This window comes from Uloborus diversus, chromosome 1 (assembly GCF_026930045.1).
Source record: "Uloborus diversus isolate 005 chromosome 1, Udiv.v.3.1, whole genome shotgun sequence".
NCBI lineage: Eukaryota > Metazoa > Arthropoda > Arachnida > Araneae > Uloboridae > Uloborus > Uloborus diversus.
This window is the reverse complement of record NC_072731.1, coordinates 106977907-106999118: the sequence shown is the minus strand read 5'-3', so window position 1 is coordinate 106999118 and position 21212 is coordinate 106977907. Positions and strand designations below refer to the sequence as shown.

The window sequence follows — 21212 nt, the reverse complement described above, 5'->3', positions numbered from 1 at the left end:
ACCTCTTGAATCAGAAGATAGGTTCTATTACTTCTATTATTTTTTGTTTTAATAAGCCTTCCAAAGCACTCGCTCCCCCCCCCCCCCCCCCCAGGTTTTTTAAGGGGAAAAAAGAAAATTTTTAAAAAAATATTTTTTTACTATTTAAACTTAACTATTTATAATTATTTGTTATATAAATAAATTAATTCATTTTAAACACTGGACAAGCTACAAAATACTTAAACTACTACTAAGTAAATCACAAAATAATCTTATGTTTTTGTCCATGATTGCCAGCAGGGTCATTCCATGTCAAGTGATCCAAAAAATTATCACATTTTTGTATTTCTTTGAAATTTGGCTCATAGAGTGTGCCCTTCAAGGTCATCGAATGTCCAATTTTTTTTTTAGCTCTTTTATTTTTTTATATATGAGACTTTGATTTTTAGAAAAACCCTCTTTTTTTTTCGTGGATGCTTGAACATAAAATGGACAATAACTCAGCACCAAATATAGATAGAAAGATTTGATAAAATGCATTTTAAAGTACATTAGTTGCTGTTTGATGTGATATGCAACATGACTAATTTTATAAAAAAAATTCAGTTTTTAAAATTTAAATTTAACATTTAAATTTTTCAGAAAACAGGTTGAAATTAAAAAGAGGTTTCCTAAATTTTCACAACTGGGATGAACTCAAAGCTAAAAAGTCTACTCTTGACAGTCACCAAGTTCTGCAACTTTTAAATTTCCTAAAAAGCAGGAGAAATTTTTCTGGTGGCAGGAGGCTAAAAATTGAACATAGAAACAGGAGCATCCTGCCTAAAGCAGAAGAGTTGACAAGTCAGTTAGCTGAAATTAGTGAAAAATTTAAGATATGTGATGGTGTATTTTAAAAACTGCTGAAGGTGGAATTAATGTAAGCAGTTAAACATCTAAGAATTTTTTGAAGTTCACAACAGAGTTGAATGAGCATTGATTCTGCCTATTATCTATTATTAAATTGCAATAACAGAAATAATACTTAATTCAACAGAATATCATACAAACTTAAAAGAAGAAATGTGACCAATGTTGTAGTTTAGGATCAAAGTTTATAACAAATTATTATTACACTATTTAAATAATGTTTTTTTAAAAAAATTAAAAAGGAAAAAAAATAAAAATAACAAAGAATGTATTTTTAAAACATTTTACTGAAAAATATTAAAAAAAAAAGTCTTCAATGGATTTTTTGTTGGTTGAGCAGTTAAAATATTTCACAGGGAAAAAAAAGATGGATTTACAGAACATAGCTAGTATATTTTGCATGCATTTGACTGTCATAACAAATTATTTACAAAAAATTGGCTGTCAATCATCAGATTTCTTCTTCCTTTTCTTGCTAGTTTTTTCTTTTATAACTACATCAGCATCCATGCCACTAATATGATCATACTAGAAAAATCATTGAGAAATAAATAGTTAGGTGATTGAATGACTAACCTTTGAATGCTGTTATGTTTTGCATGCAAGAACTTTAATTTGAATCTAAAACTAATAAGTTGAAAGGAGCTTTATAACATTTAAAAATATTTTGATTGAACCCATTGGTAGATGCATGACCTATGACAATTATTATTCTGATTATGATTGCAAAGTGTAAAAGATTGTTTCAAATCAAAGTTATTTGTCTTTGATTTTTAGTTTATTTCAAAAATTTAATCGATATGTAATTTTGTACTGGATGATTCAAAATCGTTTTTACAAATTGAGAGGGGTGATAATACCCATCTAGACAACCAATAATTACATAAGAACATTGGGTCACATTTCTCTCTGATAGGCAGAAAAGAGGAAATTTAGAATTACAACTTGAACTTACAACAATGTTTTGAAAGCAAATAAACAATACTAAAAGTTGCAGTCAGTTTTATTGCTTAGTGAAAAACACAGCAAGTGCCCAAAATGCCGACAACTGTTGTTACACAGGAGAGACCAGCCATTTTTTGCCATATTTTAAAAAAACAAAAACAATGTTTGCTCTGATTGCTTTTTTCCGGTACCAATTAAGAGCAAAATATCTTCTCAATGAAAATTTGCATGTAATAGATTCTTGATAGTCTTAGGATATGTGCAACTTAGGCAGGTACAAAATGACGTCAGAGGCGGTTACATGTATTGCTTCATCTCCAAGGATTCATTTCTACTTTCTTCTTATCTGCCTCTCAAAATGGAATGTGACCTTATGTTCCTGTGGAATTATTGGTAGTCTGAATGGTTGCTATCTTCTCTCTTGATTTGTGAAAACAATTTTTAATCACCCTGTATATATTAGTGATATGCCGGCTCGTTAAAAAAGTAGATCCGCGGATACGGATACGGATCATTAGTGTCTGGATCCGCGGATACAGAACTCAAAATTTATTTACCCAATTCAACTATCTAAGTGTAAAATTCGTAATTTAAGGTATTCCCGTCAGGGTAACGGCACTGTTTCTTCAAAGAATCATCTACGGCAGAAATAAAATCAAGACCATGATTTACTCTTTAAAGAAATATCCGTTAAAATTGAGGGACAGTTGAGGGGAATAGGACAGCGGTGCATTAATGCTTAAATAAAATGTGTGCTTGCTCGGTAGATGTAGGGAATACAAGAGCAAGAGTCTAAAGCTGATACTCTGGAGAGGCTAGAAATAATTTTTCACATTTTATTTCAGCATAAATGCAGCGCTGACCCATTCCACCCAACTTGCCCTTACCAACGAAATAACAGAGCCAAGAACACCTTTACAAATAGTAGAGTGTTTAGCCTCGGTTTTTTTTGAAGAATGCCGAGAAAAACCAAAATGAAGAAAAACAGAAACCCCGAATCAATAACAATACAACTAATGATAAATTAAAAATTAAAAAACAACATGTCCCAGAGCTTCGACCTTAGATTAAGATGAATTTTGCGGGTCAGAACACACATTGTTAAAAAATATGAACTGACAGCAGATAGAAATTTTAAATCATTGAGCTTTGTCTTCTTGTGTCTTCCAACAATTAAATCCTAACGATCACGCATATATTGGCTTAGAATTGCATTTAAAATTTACTTAACAAGATCCTACTGTACATAACTTGAAAGTCTCAAGCGAATATTAAACGCAGAAAACTTCGTTCTTTAAATTAGTGCCAATATTTTTAATGTACGGATAAGTTTTCACTACCATAAGTGTGAAAAACGTTAAATCGGTTTTTGATTAATATCTTTGGTAATTAAAGTTCAGCAAAGACGAGGCCAAGCTAAGAACACTTTCGATCAAGTAACCCTTTGAAAGAAAATAGAACTATCAAAATCAGTTCATCTGTTTAGGAGCTATGATGCCGGAAATAGACACAAAGATACACTTTTAAAACTTATTCTTCTTTTTTGCGATGGGTGGTACAAATTGGCTTTGTAAATAATACCTTATAATTTAAATAGGGAATATAGCCTAATTTAAACAGAACTTAAGTGTTTTATTCAAATATTTAAGAATTTAAGAATAAAAAAGATCCATTTAAGATCCGTCAAAAAAGTAACGTATACGGATCTTTATTTTCCCTCGGATATCTGCGGATACGAATATCCGGCACATTATTAATATATATATACAGGGTGTGGCAGGTATTTGAGAACAAGTTGATGTCTATAGAAAAAAGGGAACAAACTGAAGAAAAGGAGAATGTATTACATATTGGAGTTTTTGTACAGGTGGTCAGATATCTATAAAGGACGACATCATTTAAAAAACCCTCCATCAGCGACAATGACAGCTTGTATACCCTGTCAAAACCAACTGCAGGGAATAATGAGATGAGTCTTCAGAATTTTTGACATTGTTTCCACAATAACAGCTGTGAGAGCTGGAAAAGTGTGGGAGAGACTATTGGAGTCCCCCTCAACTGCGCCCCACACATAGCAGTCGATTAGATTGAGATTTGGTATACAAAACCATTGGTACCTCATCAGGGCTTTTACACAATCAAAGATACTTTTTTGTGGCTCACCTTTTCATCCTGAAAGAAGCTCTTCTCATCTAAAAACAACAGAATTTTTTAAAAAATACTAAGCACTTTTCACAACGCGCTCAAAAGGACAAACTAATATTTCTGGGTCAAAAAGGACAGTTTAAGTATTCCTATATTTTTCAAAAATTCCAAGAAAATGACACCATAAACAAGAAAAGTGCGGCTCAAGTCATGAAGAGAATTTCTTATCATTATCTAGCTTTGAATCTTAACTTTAAGTGTTGAAACAAGCATATTTTTCTTATTGGGAAAGTTAAGTTAGAAATGGTTAGAACCGCACTTTTCTTCGCGCGTTTGTGGTGTCATTTCTTGGAATTTTTGAAAACTATAGGAATACTTACATTGTCCTTTCTGATCCAGAAATGTTTTGTCCTTTTGAGTGCATTATGAAAAGTGCTTAGTATTTAAAAAAAAAATCTGTTATTTTATTCTTTTTAGTGTAAATGTGTTTCAGAAATTAAATAATGTTACCATCACGAAGCTTCATCTTAATTTTTGATATAAATGCTCCATACTAAAAGCTAAAACTTTAAGCAGATGGCACTAAAAATTAATCTTTGTTCCTCTCTAGGATTTATTCAATAACAGGGAATACATTTCATGCTTGCTACAGAGAAGCCTTGATTCAAAATTTTCATTATGATTACTTTTAACATTACTGTTGCAAGGCAACTCTTCGGCAGTTGAAAGAATTGTGGAGCTGGTAAGTGAATCTGCAGAAATTCATTTGAGGTATTGGACGCAAGAGACGGATTTATATGAAAAATTTTATATTCGCCAGCATCAATGCCAAAACTGAATCATAAGTCCTACTCGAAACTTAGAAACTTGTTTAAATAATATTGTTATTGCGAATATAAGTTACTTTATAAATATACTAGCAAAAAGACCCGGCGTTGCCTGGGTTAGCAATAATTATGAGAAACAATTGTTACTTGCATTCGTTTTCTGTTTTAAGTGAAAGAACTTAAAACACACCTTTTTGACGTGATTTAAAATCTAACTTCTTCCTTACTCATAAAACTAAAGTAGCAGTAAGTAAAAAGAGCAAAATAGTATTCATTTAGAAACGAAAACACGAAATTTAAGCGTATACAAATTTGAAGAATTTCCGAAATATGAAATTAAACTTCAGTTTAAAAAGATTTATCAGTTAATACTTATTTTTTTTTTACACGGAGTCTTACCTTCTCTGTTTGTCTATTGAAGAACGAACTGTTTAAAAAAATGTAGCCGCGCGCCCGTGATCCCCTTAAACTTGCTTTAGTTATTTTAGAAAATTTTAATTATTGTGTGTTCTTGGTGCGATTTAAAATGTTACCGAATTTGCAGGAATCATTTTGGGATACATTGGATAATGCTCCTCCTCCTTACTTTGTAAAACGGTATGTTACTAATTTTTGTTAAAGAGATATTGTCGCCATATGCTAAGATACTTTTGGTCACCATAAAATGGCACTAAACAATTTCATCCGAAATGTTTCCAAAATAAGTAGTGAAATTTAGCGATAGTTTGAATTTGTGCACAAAGTCACATTAATGGAAGTTTTTGTGCTATTTATGGATTTGCCTAATTTAGTTGCTGGATTATTTTACAGTAAAAAAAGTTTTTAAAGATTCTTTGATTGACAATATTTTGTTTACATGGTGAAAGCTGACAAACATTATTACGTAGTCTTTGACTTCAAAAACCGTGATAGTTGAAAAAAACTACCAAATGCATCCGCTACTGAAATCTTTCTGCATAAATTTTAGCGAGGTTTCTGCTGTTAGATTGGATAATGATTAAAAAATTCAATCAGAACAAATATTTTTTAAAAAACCCCATTAATTACACTAAAGTTCCGTTTAAATGGAAAATAATCAACCAAATCTAGTTATTATTAGCCAATCTTGGGAAAAAAACGTTACTTTAAGATTTGACTTGAGAAAAGCCTCAAACAGTCCAGACGAAACACGAAATTATTCAACAATTCTAACTATGAACTGGGAGTTGAGATGATACACTAAATAATGAATTGGGTTGAGGAAAGCCTTCGAACATGGAACAAAAAAGCCCATAACTCATTTTTCATACAACTTAGAACTTTCAAACAGATGCCATCTTCAGCAGAAAAATAAGCGCTTTGGATGGACACATAATTTTAATATGTGCACGTATTTTTTAACCATCATATTGGGGCATTTATGCAAAAATTTGGACAAATTAGAATAAAAAAGGAACTATCAATCGGATTTTTATCGAACTGGTCTACAAACCTCCCCAATACCAAAAAGAACAAATGGTGAAAGTTTCAGCCAAATCTGCCGGGTAGTTTCTGAGATCTTAGGGAACAAATTTACCAAAGTCCATTTTTATATATATAGATAAGTCCTGTGTATAACTATTGTTCTTGGGAATTTCAGGATTTAACACAAAGTGCAACCACCTACTTGTGGTGGGTTCTCGATTGTTAATGCAACAAAACATAATTGCATTTCCAGCAAAGAGTTGTTTTGTGCACATTTATAGTAAAAAAAAAATACAACTGGGATATAAAAGAAGAAATACTGCCCCCCACCCCCATTTACAATTTTTGCTTTACTTCACATAATTTAGTGGCTTATGCGCGAACTAAAAGAATGTAAATATTTTTAAAGATATAGTTAAAGAGTATTAAAAGGAAAGCATTTAAATGGTATTCGTACAAAGATTTTGAACAGTTGGAATTTTATAAAAATATTTCAAAATGGATCATGTTTTACCTTTTTTTCAAATTTTGCTGCTAATGTGTGACCTGAAGAAATAAATATTAATTTTTTAAATTATTTTTCCCATATTTATTATGACAATACACAAGTTTTTTTTTGCTCTTAGATTTTGCTTCTTGAAAATATCCTTTTTTTGGCCCACCCTACTGCAGAGTTACCCTACTGCCCCCCAAAATTTTTTATTTAGGGTCACCCACTATATTAATCGGGCCATGAAAATCAGGTGAAGCGAATATATGCAAAGCAATAACTGACAAGTGAACCTTAATTCGTTGAAGGCTTGGTACTAAACTTGACAGATATTTTGAATTTTAATGAACGTAACTAGACAGCAGATTGACAACAGATCAAATATGCTGGAAGTTACCATCTGTTTCAGAAGCCTGTACTTGCTTTAAAAATGCACAAAATGGAGTTAAAACTACATATTTTGGATAAAACAGCAGCAAGTATCTGAAAAAGTAGAGCTGCTAGAGAAAAACTAATCTCATATTTTGATTCTGAGCCCCAAACACAAACATTCAGAACCTTAAAATCTGTTCTCAAACTGAAGGGCAGATCCAGAAATTTTTGTAAGGTGGGTCAAGTTATACCTCTTACATAAAAAAAATAAGTAAATCAGTTAAGCAGGGTTGCCCTGGTGCACCCCGTCATATGCTACAGAGCACTCCCCCCCCTAAATGAGAGCAAAACCCTTTCAAATTGCCCCCTCCCGCTTCAAAATTTTCTAATGGCACAAGTTGCACCATGGATCCTAGTCCCTCAAATTTTCATCAAAACTCATATTTCTTTAGGCAGATAGATTAGTGTGGCTGTAAGCTTTGAATATGTGAGATTACAGCTATAAAATATTTGGAAAAAGCCAACACCCACACAATACAAACACACGACATGTGGTTTGAGGTGAAAGAGTGCTCTGAAAAAACGTAAAGCTAGAGATAATTGCTGGTTTGAAAATGAACAAAAAAACTCAAATAAGCAGTAGCCCAGTAAACAAACCAGTCAATACTTTGAGTTATGATAAGCTGAAAAGAAATACCTAACAGAAAAAAGCAAAAAAAAAAAAAAAAAGGTTAACATTGATTCCATGAACTATTTGTTTGGATCTAGAAAACTGAAATTTTATAATAATCGTAAAGAAAGTAAGTTTTTTTGTCCCCCTGTGTTGTGGTAGATTATGGTAACATAACCATGATTACTCCAAGCTAGTACATAACTCAATCTATCTAGCATAAATATTTTGTAACATTTGCATTGGCATAGCCACTAAAATTATTTTTTCGGACAACAAGTATGCTAATCAAAAACTCATTTAACTCACAAGCTCTTTCTTATAATCCCAAGAAACCTTTCGCTACTGATCCAGCATAGCATTTGTGCGGGATGTTTGATTTTTCTAAATGTGAGTAAGTCTTGAAACAGCTACCCTTAACAATCTTTTTTCTAGCTTTTATATTGAGTTTCAACAAAAAGAGAAATAAATGCCGCCTGGACCAAGGGCCCTTTTCTTGCTCCTCCCTCTCCTCATGGATCCACTGCACAGCATGGAAATCAACTAAATACTATCAAACAATTTTTAAACATTATTCTTTAAATTTTGATCAGCAAAATATACATACCCGAGTAGCATCAACTCATCGGCCGTTCATCGAAATCCGATCAAACTTAGATCGGATTCCGATGAGTTTTCATCGGAAATTGCTCCAATATGTCTCATCGGCAATAGTAGAATCCGATCATCGGAATCCGATGAATTTTTCTCTCTATACCAATGAGATTTGGAGCAATATATGAGCAGTGCTGTTCCGAAGCGAATTTTGGATGAAAATACGATGAGATTTGGATCAATATACGAGCAGTGCTGTTCCGAGGCGATGAATTTTGGATGAAAATACGACGAGATTTGGTGCAATATACGAGCAGTGCTGTTCCAAGGTGATGAATTTAGGATGAAAATACGATGAGAAGTAGTAACAACCGCGATATAGGGACAAGCAGGAGGACAAAAAAATGAACAGTGGGAAGGGGGGTGCGCCATCTTGAATGATTACGTGACCCTTCCGCCATCTTGAAAACTTTTAGGAGGGGTATTTTCGGTTGACGTCATTTGGGACAATTATTTAATATATTTTAATTTTTTTAATAACTTGTTTATTTAATTTCTAATTTAACGACTTTTGATGAACGTGAGTCATGAGTTCAATCTAAGTCACTTTAGCTGGGAATCGAACCCTAGAACTCTGGAATACGAGATTCATATGCTAACCACTAGACAAGTAATGCTCTTTCCAAGGAGGAAAATAATGTATTAAATGGAAAATCATTTGTGAGGGCTATCCATCTATCGGGGGCAAAGCCATGACAGATTTCTGAACGGAAAGTGAGAATTTTATTCAGCGAATATACTTGTGGCCAGGGGTGATTGTGTTCCGGTATTTTACCGAATTTCCGGCATTTTCGGACGTATTTCCGGTATTTTTATGTCTGAAAATACCGGAATTATGTGTTTTTTTTTTGTTATGCTTTTATCTCCCTACCTTCGCAATCTTTTTAAATTATATAATACTCATCAAATATACCTGCAAGAGCCTTGAGATGGACACCTATCCCTTAAGATGGACAAATGTCAAGATAATTTGTATAACACCAGCTCAAAAGTAACTTTGTAACCCATTAAAAATTTAACCAAATGTACACACAATATTTTGACTCAGAACTATTTAATACATTTAATACTATGGCAGAGGTGCACTTAAGTAATAGGGGCCAAAGATTACCCCCCCCCCCCCCCGTTCTCGCTTTAAAACTTTCAGGTATTTTTTAATGAACTCACAATCATCCCTGCTTGTGGCGCCAGCTAGTAAAGAGTCGGAGTCAATCATTTTGCCCGCAAACTGAGTCGGAGTCTATAATTTTGGGAGTCAAATTGAACGGAGTGGAATTGTTTTGGAGTTAGAGAGAAATCATTCCAGAGTCGGAGTCTCATTTTGTTCGCAATTCCAGTGAGGTAATCGGGGTTGGAATCGTGGAGTTAAAGTTGAATTGATTTTGCAGCAAATCGGAGTAAACCCTTCCAAAATATAGGAGTCGGATTCAGAGTCAAAGTCTCAGTCATTTTTCCTCCGATTCTCAACCCTGAATGTTGATCCGTATAGCCTTACGTTTCATCAATAGCCGGATATTCGAATAATAAAACTTATCCTATTTTAACAGTTGGGAGATTTCCAAAAATTTTAGATTGGGAAAATTTTTATCGGAAAATTTAAACGACCTACTTTTTTTAAAAAGAAATGTAACTCGGCAAATTTTCATCGGAAAATTTGATCGCTACGATCTCTTTTTCCGATTAAATGTAGCTCGGCAAATTTTCATCAGAAAATTTGATCGTTAATATCTCTTTTTCCGATGAAATGTAGCTCAGCAAATTTTCATCGGAAAATTTGATCGTTAGGATCTCTTTTTCCAATGAAATGCAGCTCGGCAAATTTTCATAGGAAATTTTGATCGTAAGGATATAGTTTTCCGATAAAAAACCGTTCTCGGATTCTGATCGCAACGATATCAGCGTGCATTACACGATGAGTTTAGGAGTTGATGATCGGCCGAGCAAAATCCGATGAGTTGATGCTACCTGGGTACATCGTAAAACAAAAGTAACCGTAAAGGCTTTTAAAATTCCACGCAAAAGGGTCGAAATTTAATAGTCTGAGTAGTTATGGACAGGAGGCTCCTGTCTACGAAAGATTCGAAATCTTCCATGCAAACAAACAATTGTAATGAATTCAGATAACTGTGTAGAAAACACATTACAAATCAAGCACTAACTTCTGTATGGAAATACACAGAAGGCTGCAATACTGGTTCAATATTGCTGCTTTTTCTTCCTCCCCCCCCTCCAGCCAGAAATGCGATTCAGGACATTTTGGTCTGGATAGAATATGTGAATCAAGGAATTTTCATTGGTAAAATTTTTTAAAAGTCCGAAAATGTCGCAAATTACACAAATTTGGGAATATTTATGAAAAATATCAAAAGTTAAAACCAGCTTAAAAATTCACTATTCAGTAGTTATTTTTTTAAAAATATTTTTAGAGATTGTAAGATTTTTGGGTATCACATCAGGATTTTTTGGAAAAAATATAATAATTTTGTTTGTATGTAATTTTTCCCATATTTAAAATTTAGTTATAACAGCTAGTTATGTTTAGTTATACAGCTTGTTAGATTTCGCTTCAAGCAGAAATCATGAAAAATCTTGGAAAGCCATGGCTTTCAAAACTCTAAATGTAGTAGTCCTCACTTTCAGAGGCAGAGGTGGAACCTTTGGAAAAATTTTGAAGGATATGTCCAAAAATTGCTGACATAATGTCTTTGACAGCTTGGAAAAGGGAGGCGACAAATGTATTACACACGTGGAGACTATTTAGGTAAAGGCTCAACATTTAGAGAATTAGAACACAGTTTGTTTTTATTAATGTCCGATCATTCTCTATCGATCACTTTTCGTACATGTAAATAACTACTTTCAACCTATTCTTATCTACAAACATCATTCATAATCTGAGTAGGAAATAAAATTAACAATGGAAAAAAAAAGGAATACATACCAGTAATTTATTTTTCCTAGCAAGTAGTTTTACATCTTCAGCATTGATTGTTGATCTTTTAGCATGGCTATACAGAAGACGCAGAAACATTAATTACCATTCAGTACATTGTATGCCATTCAATACATTATTGCATTTAGTTTTTAATTTTTTTTTCATTTGTGTGAATTCGCATTGTTTTCTAGATCTGCTTTTATACCTATTACAGTGACAAATATTATACCATATGGAAGAAATTCCCTGTTTTTTTTAGAATAAAAAATGTAATTGAATTTTTGTGTCAAGTTGTACCCACTCTTCCCCTGTACTAAGTTACTACGTAGTATTATAGCATATTTACAAATTTATTCTTTTAAAATGTACTCATGTATTTGCAAAAAGAAAAATAAAATAAAAATAAATTTTATTTTATTCTTTTTTATTTTAAATGCCAAAAAAAAAAATAAAATAAAATAAAATAAAATAAAATGTTCACATTTGGCTATAACATGTTAAAAACACTACTTTTATACGTTTAACTTTACATTTCCTTGATGTCAGGTGTCATATGTAATGTTGAGGTTTCATTGTAATTGTGCAGCAATCTTTTTGCATTTGCTTTCAGCTCACTATACTTATTACTTTCTTATTAATATAAAGTATAATACATATTTAGAAAAAATACAAATATATTTTCAGTCAATTCTTCTATCTTTAGAAACTTTATAGGAGGTCAACCTTTGTAATAGGAACACATTTAAAATAACAAAATTCACTTACTGAAATGTCTTTCTTTCAAATTTTTATTTTCTCTAGATAAACTGTCCAAATTTTGCTTGTAAGTAAGCAAGTAAGCTAATATGTTTTTCCCAAACAAAATACTTTTTAAATGAAAACATCATTCAAATACATTAAAAAAATATTTAAAAAAAAAAAAAATCAGTTAAAAAAAAAGAAGACTTGAAAAATCTATAAACAAAAAATGCAAATAATACCCAAAGTGAAAATGAGAACAAATGCATTCATCATGTTATTACGTATCAGTATTCAAGCTCTAGTGATAAATGTGCAAAATGTCGCATTCATTGATTTTTATTTTGTTCATAAAAATGATTTTTCCCAGGCAGATTTATTCAACTACAAAATATTAGCATTTTTAAAAATATTTAATTTTCAAAGAATATATGTATACTGAACTTATTCCTCTAAATGCAAACCATAATTATCAGACCCATACAGTTACAGAAAAGCATTGTCTAAAATCAGTTTAAAAAATGGCAAAAAAATAATATCACTGTAGTTGAGGCAAACCAAACCTGGCAGGATTGTGAAGGCTGCGCAGGTTCTAATCACAGCAAAACAACATTGCCAGGTGTGGTTTTCCCCAACTATAGCTTTGTTCTTGATAATATTGTGGCATTGTACATTATTAATTCATAATACATATTTTCAAAAGGTGCTCCAATAGAAGATCACTGCCGCACAAAATTTTTTTTTATAAAATTCCTTATGCGGCACAATTTGCCTGACGATTCAGCAAATTAGAAGATATAGAGCAGAATTGCAGTTTTTCCTATGCCTATAATATGTCTCCTCATTTGACGTAGGTTTGTGTGCATGATCATATTTTATCACTTGGTAAAATTTGAAGTTTTATTTGGCATTGACTCACTGACACTATAAGATAGTTTTGACTTGGTTAAATTATTAAAATTCCTATTGGCACAAGCCTAAATATTAAAAATTCCCCCAATAATGAGACCCCATAAAAAAATCAATGGCACAGTTTGAACCATGCCCCCCCCCCTCGGCTGGAACTTTAGCTCAGTGCTTCTCAACTAATGAGCCACAGCAAAGTCCTCGGTGGGCCACAGTATTTTTGGAGTTGTAGAAAAACGAAGAACGGAGACATATTTTACCTGCGGAAGAGATCATATATAATGTTGCTTGTTTAATTAATTGCCAAAATGCATTGAAAACTGCAAAACCAAAATTTAAGCATTTCTTTTACTAGCATGTAAGAAGTCAAACGGGGAACAATGAATGAGGTGGTCAGAATGTCAATTCCAAACAATGTTACTAGTCAACGAATTAATGACATGACGAGTGACATTAAAAAACACTGGTTGATAAACTACAAAGAGCTGGAAATTTTTTATTTCAAGTTGATAAATCATCAGACATAAAAGGTGCACTACTCTTGCTAATGAGGACGGCATTCAAGATAATTGTATTTTCTGCAAAGAACTTTCTCATCTTGCAACAGGGGATGAAATGTTCAGCGTTGCAACTAAATAAATACTAAGTTACAGCTGCACATGCGCTTGCAGTGATGGAGCAGCTGAATGAAGGGAAATGTCAAAAGGTTTACATTAAATGCAAAAAGTCAAAATCCCAGTGTTCAAATGAGTTTACTCCATCCTGAAACTCTCTTGGCAAACAACATGCCAGATGAGCTTAAATAAGCCATGGTTGAAGCCGTAAAAATCGCCAACTTCATGCAATTAAGACCACTGAACTCACATATTTTCATTGTACTTTATGAAGAGGTGGGGCAGATCACCACTACCTGCTCCTTCACATGGAAATCTGCTAGTTTTTGAGAAACAAGGTCCAACCAATAATTTTTGAGTTATGAAACAAGGTACAAATTTCTGATGTTTCATAATGAAAACAAAATATACCAGTTTGTTACATGACAAATATTGTCTGCAAAGCCAAGCGTATGGGACTAATACTTTTGAGAATTTTAACCAACTAAATCAAATAGTTTATGGGTGTGTAGTGAGATTGTGTTTATATGTATGGACAAGCTAAACCGGTTCTAATCCAAAATTCAGTTGTAGACAAAGGAATTAGATCGTGGCTCACTGGACATGTTCAAACAGGCCAGCTAAACACATCCTGAAGGAAAAGCTTTTGAATATGGTGACAGAGCATTTGACTATAATTCAGAACAAATTTTAAGCACTACTTCTACTTGACTGGCACAGAACAATATGACTGAGTTCGAGATTCGTTGATGCATCAGCGGAGAGCCATTGAAGGCATGAGAAAATATTATGGATCACAGGAGTGACCGCTTTTTAAAACTAGGGCTCAGTGAAATGCCCTTGTACGCATATTGGTTGTTAGTAAAAAGAATACCTAAAAAGCTCTGATCACTCCAGTCATGAGCTGTTTAAAACCTAAGGCTTACAGCTAAGTGGTGGGGTGTGTGTGGAGAAAAGTCATGAGCTGTTACTGTTACAGTTTCAAAAAGATATTTGTAACGTGGGATTCTTAGCCATGACACTTTTCAAGAACAACAAAATATTATATCTATTTCCTTGATTTAAAAGCTTCTTGTATTTTTTTCCCAACATAGAGCTGAATAAAAAGAGCCACTGTCCCTCATGAAAGGCACAAGTGTCTCAGTCGTGTTAAGTGAATGTTTGGGGCGTGCTAGCCGTAATGAGCACTAAAAGTCATATTGAACTTTAATTCAATTTCTAAAATTACTGCAATATTTAAAAGATTAATTTTTATATCTTTATGGAAACATTGTCTTATTCTCTTCCTTACTTTGACTAGTTAATGACTAAAACATTGTCCATACATATAAATTAAATTTGGTTCAGTGTGCTGCAAGAATCGTGCCAACTATCAAGTATGGGGCCAATTTAAAAAGGTTGAGAAGCACCGCCTAAGCTGACATTATGATGTTTATCTCGAAATTTAAAACCATTACAAACGAAAAAAATTAGTTACTTTGAAAAATGTTCCAGATCAACAGCAAAAGAACCAATCTGACGGTAGGTGAGTTTTGCAAGAATAGCTATGAATTCCTTGGAGAATGTCACATTGTGTTTCTTGGCTATTGTCATGCATATTTTTCCAACATCATAATGGAGTGTCGTTTTTAAACCCTATAATGAAACAGCAAGAAATTTTTAAATAAGTTAAAATATTTGTATTTTATTAAACGTAAAATTTGTATTTTCAGTTGTAATAATTCATAAATTTCATTGTAATGACCACAAAAGTAGTATGTATAAAAATAATAAAAACAAGAAGTTCTGTCTAGAACTAGACGAGCCTACTTTCCCATATACCCATACTACTTTCTAGTACCTGATCAATACTCCCAAAAATAGCTAAAATCACAAATGTTTTCAAACATATTTTCAAAATACTTAAAGCTGATTTCTAGGAATAAAATATTCCTCACTCATCTAAAAAAAAAAATAGATGCGTAAAAAATAAATAAATAAAATAAAATAGCAGCAACTTTTAAACAAAGCAGCTAATACACTTTATTCCATTAAAAAAATCTTTAACAGCTTTCAAAACGAAAAAACAATAATTAAAATTAATAAGCTCATTAAAATAAATACATCATATCAAAAAAAAAATGTTTCTTTTTCCCCTGTTGCCAAAAACAATTTTTTAAATGAATTAATGCACTTAAAAAATTGAATAAAAAAAAATAAAATGTCAACTTAAAGAAATAATTTTCATTGTGAAAAAAAAAATAGTCTGCGCATATCTTTATGTAGAAACATAGATGACTTCGAGTTTATTCGCCGAAAACTGAATGCCTAAATTAAAACTTTAGCGTAAAAATAAAAACAAGTCAAATCAATAATAATTATTTCACAGTCAAAACCATAGCTGCGGAGTCGGAGTCAATCTCATTTTGGGGTAAAGGAATCGGAGTCTAATATCTAAGAATCGGAGTCAGTCATTTGTCCTCCGTGTACAAATTTTTGCCAAAGCTACGAAGTCGGGGAGTCGAAGTCCGATTAATTGTCGAGCACAGGAGTTGGAGTCGGAGTCAAGTGCCCCTAAATTCTCGGAGTCGATGTCTGGAGTTTGGCGTCAAGAGCTATTTCCAACAAAATTTGTTTGAAGTAAATCCGCCTTCAAGTACGGAATCTACATTGACTTTCAGTTTCCCCGTAGGCGCTAATGTTAAGAGACTTGAACTGTTCAAAATTGAATGAAAACTTGTTCAAATCAAAAAGATATTTTCGATACATGTTTTTCATCAAAAGCTTTTCCCTACAAAGTTTGTTTGGAGCCACTTCGCCTCTAAGTTCAAGATTTATTTTTGATTTGAATTTCCCCGTAGGCGCTAATGTTAAGTTTTTTTGAACTGTTCAAAATTGAACGAAAAATTGTTCAAATCAAAAAATGAATTATGGGAATGGGATGTTCTCGCCGAGATCTTTCTAACAAAAAAAAAATGTTCGAATCGGACTATTCATTCAAAAGTTATTAGGGGGGGGGGGGGACAGACAGACATTTTTCCCCATCTCAATACCCTACTTTCCAATTTTTAATATTTCAATATTTATCTAACTATTTTATTTATTTTTGACTTTTTTTTGTTTTTCGGGATATTTTTAAGATGCACTAAGCCTTCTTTCATGCTTTTTTCTTCTTTCTCCGACTTTTACTGGGAAAGTAGGCTAAAAAGCAACAAAAATCAACCAGTATAATTATATTTAGAAATGCCATATTCCAAAGTGCCAAAATGTTGGCAACTCTTTCCATTGAATCCCTTCCCAGACGTGCAACTTTAGTATAGTAAATTAATTGTCCAAATTTTATTCAGGTAATCAATGAAAAGTACAACTAAATTTTGAAAAGTATTGTGCAGACTCAAAGATTTTAATCACACTAAAATTTCATTAGAAAAAACAATTTAAATATGTACTCTGAATTTTACTTTTTATAATATAAAAATCAAATATATTTTTTATTTTCATTTGCAAAGCAGTTACACAAAAAGCAAAATTATAATTGACTTGACTTAAATTTTTTTGACACTATATTAATCTTTGCAACTATATATACAGTCGACTGTGGAAAAAGTATGAGTTGTAGCTCAAATTAGATTTGTCGGGATCATAAAAAGAAATGAAATATAGTGTTTCTTCTAAGCTTTTTTTAGGAGTGTACTGTGCCCTGTCCCTTTTAAATTAATATTTGATGCAACTTCTTGTAGTCTAAGAGCCAGCGACATTTTTTCATGAGTCATTTACTTTCGGCTGAAAATTTCCAAAATGCTTCCTGTAAAAGCATAAAAAAAAGTTAGTGAACGTCAGCTACAGCGCCATGAGTGGGTAAAGCAGCTTGTTTAAGTGCAAACGCGTGAAAAAAAGAAAAAATTTTATCATTTACTCCAGCTTGAAAATTTGTCAGTAAGTAGTTGACGTAAAACTAAAACAAAAGTGAGCTGGCTGCACCGCGGTGGATTAAGCGTCAGCTGGTCACATAAACTTGTAAAAAAGGAAATTTTTTGTAATCACTTCCTCTCCCTCAGGAACTTAAGAGATATTAATTTACTACTTAATTTTAAGAAAAAAGTATTGTAAGCTGGTTGTACTCCAGTAGAATGGTCGTCAGCTGATGTAGTGAAACGTTCTATATGGAGCACCATCCATCTACCCGTATACGGTCAGCTGACTATTTTTTTAAATAAATGCAACTTATAAACTAATATCTTTGAAGTTTATGAGCAAAAGGAAAGGATTTTAATAAAATAATTCAACAATAAATGGTGATTTTAAACCTGAAATGATGACTAAAATTCATAATTTTTGTTATGCAAGATTTTATTTAAGAATAATTTTATATATATAAAAAAAATCACTATTTACATTAGTAACAAATCTAAACTTTCAAATACTATTTTATTACTTTACAAAAAAAGACATGTTAGGGGAGGGTGGGCCACAATGAGACATTGTTAATTCCAAAATAAATACTATTCCGACAGCTACCACTACTTAGGAGGAGTAAACATAACCAAAATGCTTCCTCGAAATCCTAGTTACATGCTGTTCTATGCTTTTGTTTTGTAGAAAAAAAAAGTTACTGTTTCGACACACTATTGAACTATTTACTATTTGCACTAATCATGAGTAGGAGGCTAAAACATCCTTATGAAGTGTAGAGTCCGTAACAGCCAAAATACTGTGAAATGCCCCTTTAAGAAAACTTCGCCACAAAAGCAAACTCTTTTTTTAAAAGGTGAAGATTCATGCAAGTCTGGCCGTGAAGAATAACTCTTTCAGATCACTTACACATTAAAATCTGATATAAATGGAAATCTGAATGTTTTTTAGCATTATTTTTGAAACTAATTGTTAAAAATATTTTAAATTAAATTTAAAAAAAAATGATTAGTATAAAAAATACTTGGATTTCGTAAGTATACCAAAGAAATGAAAGTCATAAAAAGCATTTTTCTATTACAAAAAATCTATCAAAAAGTGTCCTTTAAATTGAATTAAAGTGCCCTTTTATCTGTAAGTACCCTGCTTCTTTCTTAGTTTGGGAAAACACTAAAATAGAATAAATTACACAGGCCTGCAATGATAGAAATACTAGAGAAATGATAGCTGAACTTCATGTAATTTTGGTGCTGATTTCAGGAAAAATAATAAAAAGTTTCCATCATGTTACATTTTTTTTGAAAAATTCAATTTTTCATCCTTGAAGCCAGTATGCATCTGTATCAGTTGGGCAGTCCACACATTTAAAAGAATGTCATGAAGATCCAACTCTTGGCGATTTAAAAGTCATTTCCTAGATCAATATGATGGCACAATGGAAAAAGTAGCCATTTTTTGTTTGGGGGTGGGATAGCTGTCCGTAATAAAGCTCTACATAAGGTTAAATTTTTTTAAAAAAAGCTGAAAAGTGCTTGAAAGAAATATCTTGAACTAGGCATCAACAGTGATTCGGAAAGCTGACTTGTGCCAAAAAGAAGTATTATTACTGCCTCTATACATAAAAATTAAGAGTAAAGAAGCAGTTTGTCATAGCTATACCAAAAGATGGTGATAGTTTCAAATACCTGTGCAAAAAAATTTCCTAGTTTATATGTAAAGTTTGTCTCAGAAATTAAAGTATGAAGTTGTCTCATGTCAGGTTTAGAATTAAGTGTGTTGTGATATTTTTCTTTTGTTAAAATAAAGAGAGAACTAAGTTCCAAAAATAGATGAAAATGGTGAAAGTGCCATAAAATATCGTTTCAAAAGATTCGTTTCTGTACCTGACATAATCCCAGTGTTGTAAACTAAAGACAGCAATTTCTTCGGAACCCAGAGGTTCCGTGGAACACAATTTAGAAAACCCAGCTCCAAACAGTAACCAAGAGATTTGAGTCGAGGGCCAACAAGAAGTCCGGCTCAGAAACTGAGTAGAATACATTTAAGTTTTATTCATTCTACTCAGACAAATAAGTAGGTCCAGCAACCAAACAGACTAGAGGCCCATCTTGGCTCTCTGCAGCCAAGCCCTGCCTGAGCTTGATATTATGAATATAGTCTGTAATTGAACCAACCAATAGAAAACTATATGTAAAACCACAAACATTCCAAACAAAAGGAAATATTTATTATTTATCCCAACAATGTTAAAACATTAATAGTAACAGTTGTTTTGTAAACAAAAGGCTACTAATGTTATTTGCTTATAAAATAATTTAATAAAACACTTTTTACTTCTACATCTGAGTGTTTTTCCGTTGTTGGTTCCATTGAAAGTTTACTAGTTTACACAACGATACATTCGCCGCTTTAGCACATGAGAGGAAACGATAAGAGCAATTGTAAATGGGTCTCTCCTTTCCACTAACGCTCGAAGAAGAAATTTCAGTTCCGGCTCCAACAAACTATAGGGGCACTGCAGCCGTTGTCTAATGGACAGTATTCACCTGACGTCACTGCGGGTAAAAAACCCCTCACTGCAGTGCATTGTGGGAACTGTAGCAGACGAAAATCCCGCACTACAGCGTATAATAACACTGGCTTTTGTGTGGTTTATAAACTCTTCTTTCTATTTAAAAATGGGAGGTTTTTTACGTTTTTAACTAAGAAACGTTGTAAAAGAATGATGAACGATTCATTTGATACGGAATACTCTCTTTATTATCGTATTTTCATGGGTTTAAACCTCTTTGGTTTCTTATCAGAAACATGGTGAAAACTCGAATTCTCTTTTTATTTTCCCTGTTTCTCGGCATTTTCCATGCATTCGTAAGTCTTTTTAAGCCCTTAACATGTTCATTATGCGCATGAAGTCCAGTAATCCTTCAATAAAACGAGTTTTTTTAGCACTACTGACACTACGTAATTGGTCAAAATACCCGCAGACGGACAGCTGATGGGACCGTTGCCAAACCGTGAATAAGGTCCATGGCGAATGAAAAAGGTAAAACAAACACTCGCCGTAATATATAAATTGCTTCTAAGCTTAGTAAATGACAGACATTTTTGTTCGTGTGTATGATTTTTTTGTTCTTCATTCTTTTGAAATGATTTTTTTTAAAGTCTTTTAGTTCTGAACCTAGAAAGAAATGAGAAATCAAAAAGTATTACGAATAAATACAAAACACACAGTAAATTGCTTTCAAGCAGCCATTTTTACGATATTGAATTCGATATTCATAATTTTTTATGTCCATTTCAAACGCCATTTTCATTTTTACTTGTTTTTTCTAAACATTAATACTTATTATTATGTCTAGTTTCGCGACATTTCCGGCATTTGATGATATTTTTGTCATATTGTGCACGTACAAGACCGTTAGACAGTTCAAATCGGTTTAGTTTTTATTCTCGCCGTTTCATATATTTCTGTTTCACAACTAAATGATTTAATTCTGTCATGCTATGCTGTGTGAATCATCTACAAAATGCTAGTGGCAGTTTTGTTTTAAATCTTCAAGATGCATTTAATTCATTCGTCATGGAAATGATTTAAGTGATGAGCGAAATCTCGGGGCGCCGGGAACATTGAGCGCCGAGCATTTTGGGCTCCGGGAACATTGGGTGCCGAAGACATTGGGGGGACTGAGCA

General features: G+C 32.7%; 1 protein-coding gene across 1 annotated transcript; it reads right to left on the bottom strand.

Annotated features, from left to right (window-relative positions):
- Window positions 1-735: 735 nt before the first annotated feature.
- On the bottom strand, window positions 736-19983 carry LOC129218459 (centromere protein S-like). Its single transcript, XM_054852775.1, has 4 exons — window positions 19856-19983; window positions 15108-15265; window positions 11379-11445; window positions 736-1419 (listed from the first exon to the last, which is right to left on the bottom strand). Exons 1-4 carry the CDS (start codon window positions 19889-19891, stop codon window positions 1336-1338), a joined length of 345 nt encoding a protein of 114 aa, XP_054708750.1. The 5' UTR covers window positions 19892-19983; the 3' UTR covers window positions 736-1335.
- Window positions 19984-21212: the final 1229 nt, after the last annotated feature.

Coding starts and splice junctions, on each gene's coding strand:
- LOC129218459 (XM_054852775.1), bottom strand. CDS start 19,891: ATGGAACCAACAACGGAAAAACACTCAGATGTAGAA. Junction 15,266..19,855: donor AAAAACACTCAGATGTAGAA/GTAAAAAGTGTT, acceptor GTTTCATTATAG/GGTTTAAAAACGACACTCCA. Junction 1,420..11,378: donor CTAGGAAAAATAAATTACTG/GTATGTATTCCT, acceptor TGATTTTTCTAG/TATGATCATATTAGTGGCAT.